This window comes from Zerene cesonia, chromosome 5 (genome assembly GCF_012273895.1).
Source record: "Zerene cesonia ecotype Mississippi chromosome 5, Zerene_cesonia_1.1, whole genome shotgun sequence".
NCBI classification, from domain to species: domain Eukaryota; kingdom Metazoa; phylum Arthropoda; class Insecta; order Lepidoptera; family Pieridae; genus Zerene; species Zerene cesonia.
The window spans coordinates 7,541,459-7,551,160 of record NC_052106.1 but is presented as its reverse complement, the minus strand read 5'-3'; the positions used below and the strand labels follow the sequence as shown (position 1 = coordinate 7,551,160).

At 33.2% G+C, this 9,702-nt stretch overlaps 1 protein-coding gene and 1 non-coding gene across 2 annotated transcripts; both read left to right on the top strand.

The window, feature by feature from the left end:
* The first annotated feature begins 3,615 nt into the window (after nucleotides 1-3,615).
* LOC119840048 lies at nucleotides 3,616-5,704 on the top strand. Its single transcript, XM_038366546.1, has 3 exons — nucleotides 3,616-3,835; nucleotides 4,676-4,852; nucleotides 5,496-5,704. Exons 1-3 carry the CDS (start codon nucleotides 3,790-3,792, stop codon nucleotides 5,693-5,695), a joined length of 423 nt encoding a protein of 140 aa, XP_038222474.1. The 5' UTR covers nucleotides 3,616-3,789; the 3' UTR covers nucleotides 5,696-5,704.
* Nucleotides 5,705-9,400: 3,696 nt separating this feature from the next.
* On the top strand, nucleotides 9,401-9,484 carry Trnal-uaa. Its single transcript has one exon. It is a non-coding gene; the product is annotated as a tRNA-Leu (tRNA).
* Nucleotides 9,485-9,702: the final 218 nt, after the last annotated feature.

Genomic DNA, 9,702 nt, shown 5'->3' with positions numbered 1-9,702 from the left:
CCCCCCAGATACTCTCGGGGGACACATCTATATTATAATGCCCCAAATAACCTGCCTCCAAAGTTACATTAATCTTTAATCAAAATTCTACGGTTAATAAAGTGGCATTTACCTACGGGCCTAATTAAATGTGTAAGTATTTCTGGTGAATCCCTGCTTATGTATTGTTCACATACGTTGTTAACAAAGGCCAGGTATTAAAAGACATATATACGTTTTTCGTATAGCTACTATTAGGGACGGATGTGTTTGTTAGGCTATGGGTCAGTCAACCAGAAACAAGATTGGGGATTAGTCCTCTGAGATATATTGTTACATCTGTTCATATCGGTTTAGCTTGAAATAAACAACATTTGGACATCAATTCTTTGAACATAACAACGGTATAAATTCAATTAAACGCATCACTAACCTTTATTAATGTTTCCTTTGCACTTGTCCTCTTTCTAGGTACCTGCCGAGTGTTGGAACCGAAATAATCTAGTTATCCTTTGTATCCTAGATTCAATGAATGAGAGTTATATACTGCGGTGATTCTGTTAACTCTGTCAGTTTGTAACGAACTTTACTAGTCGCTTAATCAAAAATTAAAAGTATATTTTGCCAATAGTTTAAGTATCGCACAATTAGAGGGAGCGAATATACGACGCCGCCTTAAAAAATAGCAGCAAATCTTCATAAAGTACTTAAAGTGTTTAATAGTTACAGGCGTAAAATGAATACTTACTATACGGGTTCTAAACGAAATTCTATCCTTAGCAGTGTTGTACTCTTGTCTGTCTTCAGTACATGTAAGTATTAAAACTGAATTAAACATTACATATTTGGTTTATACAAAAAGTATAATATTTAACTATATGTACTATAATGGTTTTTTCTCATAGTATATGTTTCTGAAGCATCGTTTTTAGTGCTTATTCAATATTATCATCAGTAAAGTTTATTAACGGTAGTCTTTTCTATTCTCAATTACAATTGGTGGACTCATGGGGAAATTCTGAGTTAATTTATCTGTAAAGTTACAGAATATAATTTATTACCTTTGTATGATGTTATCTGTACTTATTAATAACAGATCCGAAAATTTTCTTCCGCGCACGAGAGGGCACTACAATCATCAAATTATGTTGATGTATTGGTTTCACTAAACACCGCCAGATGTCGCTAAAATGAAAAAATTGATTTCTTTTAAGAATTCCTTTTCTTCGATTTCCAGTATCCAATTTTCAGAAACTACATTTCAAAATGGTGTAGCTTAAAAAAAGTAAAAAATACTGAGAACTGTATCCTGCACATAAACAAACTAATTTTTAGCAAGAGTTTTAGAAATTCATAACTCTATTTTTAAACGACCTTCCCGAAGGAGGTTCTTTATTCGACCGTATTTTTTATGGTTTTGTTACTCGATAATATTCGGTCTTCAACCGATTGACGTGATTTTTTATATATGTAAGTACTAGTTGCGCCCCGCGGTTTTACCCGCTTAAGTTCGCATCCCGTAGGAATATCGGGATACAAAGTTGCCTATATGTTATTCAAGTTGTTCATCTGTCTACGTACCAAATTTCATTGCAATCGCTTCAGTAGCTTTTGCTTAAAAGAGCAACAAACGCACACACATCCTTACAAACTTTCGCATTTATAATATTAGTAGGACTAGTAGGATATTATTGTCATTTGATTTACATAACACTCCGGATTCTAAATAAAAGATTTTTAGAATCCGGAGTGTAAATAGATTATTATTGTCATATAACAATTGTTGCATTAGGAACGTAACAATTTTAGAGATAATTCTATATAAAAATACCATAATACTATGCTAGTAGTTCTACTATAATTCTCTAGTAAAGCGCTGAGATCGCTTTAATTATTATAAACTACCGGAAGTCGTTATGTTTTGGTCAATACGATCTATGTGAGGAAGTCACATGTCACATACCTATGTAACATATCCCATGTGGAAGTCACCGACCTTTTGCTCTCAGACAGGATTATTACAGCAAATTGTATTACCGTCGACGCCGTATCCGTTGATCTTGCAAATTGTGAGTGGCAGCCATCTTTCGTACCTACCTTCACATCCTGATGGCAGTGTCCCATCAAAAATACGAAATTGTTAGTTTGTAGATACCTATGTATTTACATTTATGTATTTATGTTTACATTTACTTCGCATAATAAGATATACAGACAAAAAAACACACATATATAGACTTTGTTCTCAAATATAAAAGAAAATGTTTTATAATCTGTGTTACGCTGTTATTAGACTTATCTAAAAATCAAGCTATATCAATAAAAAAATCTTTTAATATTTCGTGTTTGTATCTCATAGTTGGATTTTAATAGAAATAATAATAATAATATTTTCTGTATATACAGTAATCTACAGTAAAGCATTAATAAATTTACTAGCTGCGCCCCGCGGTTTCAGCCGCGTAAGTCCGTATCCCGTAGGAATATTGGGATAAAAGTTACCTATATGTTATTCTAGTTGTCCGGCTATCTACGTACCAAATTTCATTGCAATCGGTTCATTAGTTATTGCGTGAACGAGTAACAAACGCACATCCTTATAAAATTACGCATTCATAATATTAGTAGGACTAGTAGGATTAGGATTCATATAATACCAACGTGTACGTCTACGTACAATAGAATTTAACGAGTCTAATTTTTAAAATAATTCTTTACAGTGCAATGCAAGCAGTGTATTATAAAATAATTAGGTAATGGTTTTCTCGTTATAATCAAGCTACAGATGAATAGTTTTGGCCTGCCATCTAAAAACGTTTAAATTCGTTCATTACAAGATAAAATTTTAATCGTAAGAGCACTTGCGTGTCTTTAACAATTTACTTTTAATTTGTTAAACTAAGCTGTAATTACACATTATATTAACATCTTCTAGGCCTTATTCTGGTTTTAAATTCTAAAAAAGTTAATTTTAATATGCGATGTCAATTTTGTGAGGTTATTCGCATCCTAAAGCTTGTGCGTACTTCCCTGGAAGCTATAATAAAAATAGATTTAAGAATATTCAGAAAATATTGGTACGAAAATGCATATGTAAATGGTATAAAGTAATAATAGTATAGCATTATGTTATGTGTGGTATTAATATATGGCCCTATTGATATAAACGGAACCGTATAGCGTTTGCCTTCTTGCTTAAACTATAAGATGTCTCTACAATTATTGCCGATGTTTTTTAATTATTATAGATTTAAGACTCAATAAATATAAATAAAGGTATAGCAATATGTAGGAAGGGAACATCGTAATTTCGTTTGAAATTTTCCAGCCATAATTCCAATAAGCATTCATATCTTATGACGGAACGGGAAGTCATACAGCAATATAAGTACAAAAAAGATCTGATTAGGTCATAGTGTATCACTAATAATAATTAATTGAATGAACGTTGTTATTAATTCCTGGCTCTAATCTTCACATCGATTATTATTAGTTTCTATTATATCGTGTCTCTGTTATGTTAGTTGTAACATGGTTTAAGATATTAAAATATTGTTAAAGTTTATAAATTTTTTTTTAGCTTAGCTTGGTTATGTACAACCGACTCATTTGACCGACTTTCATTGTAAAGCTTTATAAATTTACAGAATAAGGATGTTTATTGTCACTTCTAATAGCTTTATTCGAACCTCGGTGCGTGTCCACTTGCGGTTCAGTTGTTGGTGACAATCTGACCAGTGATAGTAAAAAGGTTTTATAATATAAAAAAAAATTGACAGAGAACTATTCCCGCCAATTCTTTTTGTAACAATGTTCCTTTTATCTGTGGTGTGTTTGTTTATGGTAATTCAATTTGGTGAGTAATGACAGAATAATTTACAAAACATTAGTTTCATGTAATTATTAAAAATAATTTTTTTTTTTTATTACTGGGGCTCATCTCTGTATAACCGATTACAATTAAGCTCTAAGTCAAACTTTTTTGTTTGTATAATCTTTTACAAGATTTTTTCAATAACTAATTTTCCTATCCCAATTTCTATAAAATACAAAATTCGCTATAAATCCAGCTATTTCTAATAATAATTTATAATTTTCAAAAACCCCATATATACTACAATTAAAGTCGTTCAGATTGAAGGCCTAAATTAGTTTGTGATTCATGAGGAAGGTTTATACGTAGATAAATATTTATATTACATAATATAGTGGAGTAGACTTACATATTAGCATTACATCCGAAGCCGGCGCGGATTACTATTACATATTATCAATCCTACTAATATCATAAATGCGAAAGTTTGTAAGGATGTGTGTGCGTTTGTTGCTCTATTACGTAAGAACTACTGAGCCGTGTGCAATTAAATTTGGTACGTAGATAGCTGGATAAATGGAATGACATATAGGCAACTATTTATCCCGATATTCCTACGGGATACGGGCTTACGCGGGTGAAACCGTGGGGGGCAGCTAGTATTATATATATAAAAATCAATTGCTGTCCGTAAAACTCGAGAATGGCGGAGCCGATATTGACAATTATGATTTCGATGTATTCATAAGAGTCCAGAGAAGGTTTAAAAGACAGAAAAGGTAAATGTGCCATACGAAATGTTTTTGGCGTTGCGAAGATCGCCGGGTCAGCTAGTTATCAATATTTAGAAACAATTAAAAATTAATGATACATTTAACACAGGCTCAGCAATAAGATGCTACGATTGCAACAGCGCCAACAACTCAATGTGCCTCGACCCAACTATTTACGACGTTGAAAGCGTGCAAAAGTACCTCAAAACCACGACCTGCGATAAGAAGATCATGGCCGGCCAGCAGGGGAACGGCAAAATGTTCTGCAGGAAGATTATACAGACTAGTATGTTTGGCATCTATTTTATGTCAGAGCGGACAACTAAGTTAGAGGTTCGCTTGCTGGTAAGCGATCTCCACCGCCTATGAACATTCGCAGTTAGTGCTTCTGCGAATTCGCTGCTCGCTTAACTTCGCTTAGAGCTTTTTAGCTATAGGAGTAAGGAAAAGGTTGAACGAAGGAATGGACTCGGAAGTGTGAGGAAAAGAATACAGGCCTCTGGATCCCACAAGCGCAGTAAGTAACATAGTAGCATGCTATTTCAGGCCATAATCCACCACGCTGGCCAAGTACAGCCTGGCAGATGTCACGAGTGAAACTTTTAATTCTTTATGATGCTTTCCGTTAATAATAAATACTTAAATCAATAAAATTACATAGCAGCTCATCTTTATATTCTGGAGTGGACCATCCTCGGCTTCCGAATTTCCCATGGGAATGAGATGTTTTACAGTAAAAACATCTCATTTCCATCCTATAAAAAGTAGTCTACATCACTAGAGCCCCTAACTATCTCCAGACAAGAATTATAACACAAAATTTCTCCAGAGTGACGTAAAAGAAAGACAAATTAACGCAAATGAAAATATAATAATAGGAGTAAGTAAAATATAATAATAGGAGTTAAGGATGATCACGTTTTTCTCAGTTCTTCACAAGGGCCATGACGCCGAGGTCCGCGTGACCCGCGGCTGCGGCTGGGTGAAGCACCACCGGGACTGCTATAAGGCTGACAATGAAGACCACCTCGAAACTGTCTGTCAGTGCTTCACTGATGACTGTAATTCAGCGGCGATCCTCGGCGCGACGCTGTTACCTCTCACTGTGCTTGTAATGTTCATGCAATAAATTGTTTTGACTATTTTGTTGTATTATTTTTTATTTTATTATGATGTTTGTGAGTAAAAGGGGTGCAAATGTAAAAATTATGAGTATTAAGCACATTCATCTATTACACTCGTATTTTTTTCTTAGGATTTTTCTTTGCATTTTCTTATATACTCTTCCTTTTCTAATTGCTTTAATTCCACTATATTTTACCGAATTTTTACATAAATTTTTCAACGGCTTCTGTTCGAATATTCTGTAGTTTAAAATACTTTTATTAATATACCTACACGACTTTAACGAACTAGAGACATGATGTTTTTAAATCGGAATTTTTTGACATCTGATCTCCGATTCGTGTTTTACTACGCATAATTAATAAAAAATATAACGAGGCATATTACTGCGTACCGTGTCTACTTAAATCGGGCAAAGTCGGGGCCAATCGCTAGTCAATAATAATTGTTACTATCTATCAGTATTGTCTAACCTTCCTAACAAGATAATTATTTTAATTACTGTCTCAACAAGTCATGGCCTTTGTAAAGGGCTTCCGTAGATTAAGATGGATGAATTGACAAGAACCTTTAATATCTGTTAATTAAATAATTATCTAGGACTATGGGATATCTATATATTTGCTATAGATCTGTATAGAGTAATTTTTATATATTCAATTCTCGAGTTATAATGTTAGTTATCAAACTCCTCCGAAATGGGTGGACCGATTCAAATGAAATTTTGTGTGCATATCGGGTAGGTCTGAGAATCAGCCAACATCCATTTCTTATAACCCTAAATCATAAGAATAAGGCAGTACAGCGTTTGCCGGGTTAGCTAGTCTTTATATATAAAATTCTCGAGCCATAAAATTAGTTACCAAACTCCTCCGAAACATCTGGACCGATTGTCATGTAATTTTGTGTGCTTATCGGTTAGGTCTGACAATCGACCAATATCTACTTTTCATACAACGAATGATAAGAATAAGGTAGAACAGCGGTTGACGGCTCAGTTAGTTAGATATAATAAAAGGTAAGTATATAAAGTTTTCGTTTTACAACGATTGCTGACAGAGATAGACAGAGTTACTTTCGCATTTATAATATTAAGTACAGATTTACAGGGATTTTTAGAAATACTTACGATAATACCTATATTTATGCGTAGTGGCTAGTATTAAACTGCCACCAATTTACCTTTGAAACAGCGAATATTTGAATAGAAGATGTTGGATTGTCATTATTGACTACTTTCAGAGCTCTGTGTGTTTTATTGCTATCCTCCAAGTTACAATTGCGAAATATGCCGAAAAATATATGAAGTGATGCTTTGAATATTGCTCTAAAGATGATCTAATATATTCTAAAGGTTTCAAAGAAGCGACAGCGACGACACCCTTCATTTCAGAGATAAGTTAGTGACATAGTACCAAAGGCTGAATATTATGAATTATACCCTCCATTACTATCAGTATGTAATGGTTCTTTTAGTGAAATCGTTAACATGAGTTGGTGACCGTGACCAGCACATTATGCACCAAAATAATGTGAACCTAACAAAGCAATGGATTGATATGGTGAATGATCTCTTTGTAATCCTACTGTATTGTTGTATTTTAATTATGTTAGTATGATAGTAGTTTAGAGTATCATGGCATGTTGTATTGTTTTAAAACATATAAAAGAGGTATTTTTACAGCAATGTGCTATTAAAAGCCTACCTACCTCTCTACGAAAACTGCCTGTTCGCCGGATGGTAAGTGATCACCATCGCCCATGAACATAGATCGGGATAGGATTGACGACTTGAAACAAGGAATGGACTGGGCAGGGCGAGGAAAAGAGACGGGATTCCTCCCTCTCCTCACATACGTAACACAGTATCTAAAACTATACTATTTCGCGGCCGTTTCCTGTGAGGCTTCCCCGGTGCGAGGTGGCTAAATTCGTGCTGAAGCGTGCTAAATTGTATATGAAATGTAAATTTCTAACAGAAACAAATTAAATAAGATAAGCATTGCGAGATTACTAATATGCCTTAAAGAACTTTATATAGTTAAAATATTGTACTAGCAGTCATGGTATATAATATATAGTCTATAGCCTGAGGTATGACGTACAATGTACGTATCCAACGGTTAAAGAATGGTTGAATTCGGTCCCGTAGTTCCTGAGATTAACGCGACCAAATAAAAAAAAAAAAACAAAAAATCTCTTCTCATTTATATTATGAGTATAGATATTATGTTGTTAATGTATTGTTTAATAAATTATGTTTATAAGGATGAATAACGGTATTTTCCAGACTTCGGTGATAGTTGCTACTGCCTAATTTAATTTACCAGGTCTAACCAAAAAACAATATTTTCGCATAACTAATTATGTAAATATCTTATCTTAATATATATAAATCTCGTGTCACAATGTTTGTCCTCAATGGACTCCTAAACCATTTAACCGATTATAATAAAATTCGAACACCATGTGCAGTTCGATCCAACTTGAGAGATAGGATAGTTTAAATAATTTTAATTACGATAAATAACAACCCGGGCGGAGCCTGGGCGTGCAGCTAGTATATTATGTGTCTTACTTCACTTGAGATATTTAACGTTATAACTGCCACATATTATACTATTTCTTCCGTTTACTATGTATTTTTAATGATCCTGAACTCAACTCGTTATGGTAGAAATAGTATTGATCAAAATTATTATTATTATTACCCCTGTGCGAGGTAAATTGCAAAGACTACACACATTTAGCCACCACAAGAAGGTTTTGCAACATGAAGATAAATTAATATTATAGATAAGAAGCTTTTTAAGAATAGAAGAGTTATCTTTCTTCTGTTCTATTCTATTCTATTATAACAAGAATTTATGTTCATGAATTTGACCTTTCTAACCCTTGTTCAAAAGCAAGTATTTACGTATAGCATATCTGTTCTTCTGGTACATAAAATAAATTCTAGAACGATCAAAATACGTCCAATGATTTTCGTGTGAAAGAATAACAATCTTCGATACATTCTTACTAACATTCGTGTTTATATTGCAGCGCCATCTATTACAATTTCCGACAAACGCTATATTGTTTTAATTCGCGTAAAATTTCATAGATGTACAGTTTGAATATGACGTGTTTAAACTAGAGGAAAAATTGCAATCTAAATAAAACTTTAAATAAGAAATACATAACTCCCCGTGACCACGCTCGCTGCAAAGTGTTCGAAACGTCGGGTTAATAATATAATGAATAAATCGCGTTTAAAATCCGTTGAAAAGTTTTTAATTTCTAAATACATAACATTAGTAATTAGTTTATCATATAAAAAAATAAGATTACGTTTCAATTGTGCCTTATTTTATAATGCGTAATTTTGTTTTATACGTGCACTTACTCGATCCGCAATTAATTGAAACATAGATGAAATATATACTAATGTTATAAGGCTAAAGAACTTCTTGTTTGTTTGTTTGACTCAACGGGCTAAACTGAGGAACTAGTGGGTCCTATTTGAAACATTCTTTTTGTGTTAGATAATTAGCTCATTTATTGAGGAAAGCTTTAGGCTATATAACATCCCTGATGGTTTTACCCATGTAGTACCTGGTACTACATGGGTAAAACCTCAGGTCACAGCTAAGTAATAAATAAGAAAGAAAACATCGCAATGTTTGCATTATTGGAAAATAATTGAAAATTTTATATGTTCTATCACGTCAGGTTGGCCGAGTGGTCTAAGGCGCCAGATTTAAGCTCTGGTTCCCGAGAGGGAGCGTGGGTTCGAACCCCACACCTGACAAATGCGAAGACGCTGTTTTTGTTTTGATCTTTTTTATTTTTTTCATAAATTGCAATGACATATTCATTTATTTATGACTAGCACATTATTTTTGTCAGATGGATTATATAAATTTATGATTTTAAATTTTTAAACAAAGATTAATTAAGTTTAGTGAAATTATTGTTCCATTAAATTATACACAGTATATATTTAACTGAATTTAAATTATAGTACAT

What these genes read in the sequence shown, in the direction of transcription:
- LOC119840048 (XM_038366546.1), top strand. Translation starts at nt 3,790, where the DNA reads ATGTTCCTTTTATCTGTGGTGTGTTTGTTTATGGTAATTCAATTTG. An exon ending in GTTTATGGTAATTCAATTTG is followed by an intron (nt 3,836 to 4,675) that starts GTGAGTAATGAC and finishes CATTTAACACAG; the next exon opens with GCTCAGCAATAAGATGCTAC. An exon ending in CAGGAAGATTATACAGACTA is followed by an intron (nt 4,853 to 5,495) that starts GTATGTTTGGCA and finishes CGTTTTTCTCAG; the next exon opens with TTCTTCACAAGGGCCATGAC.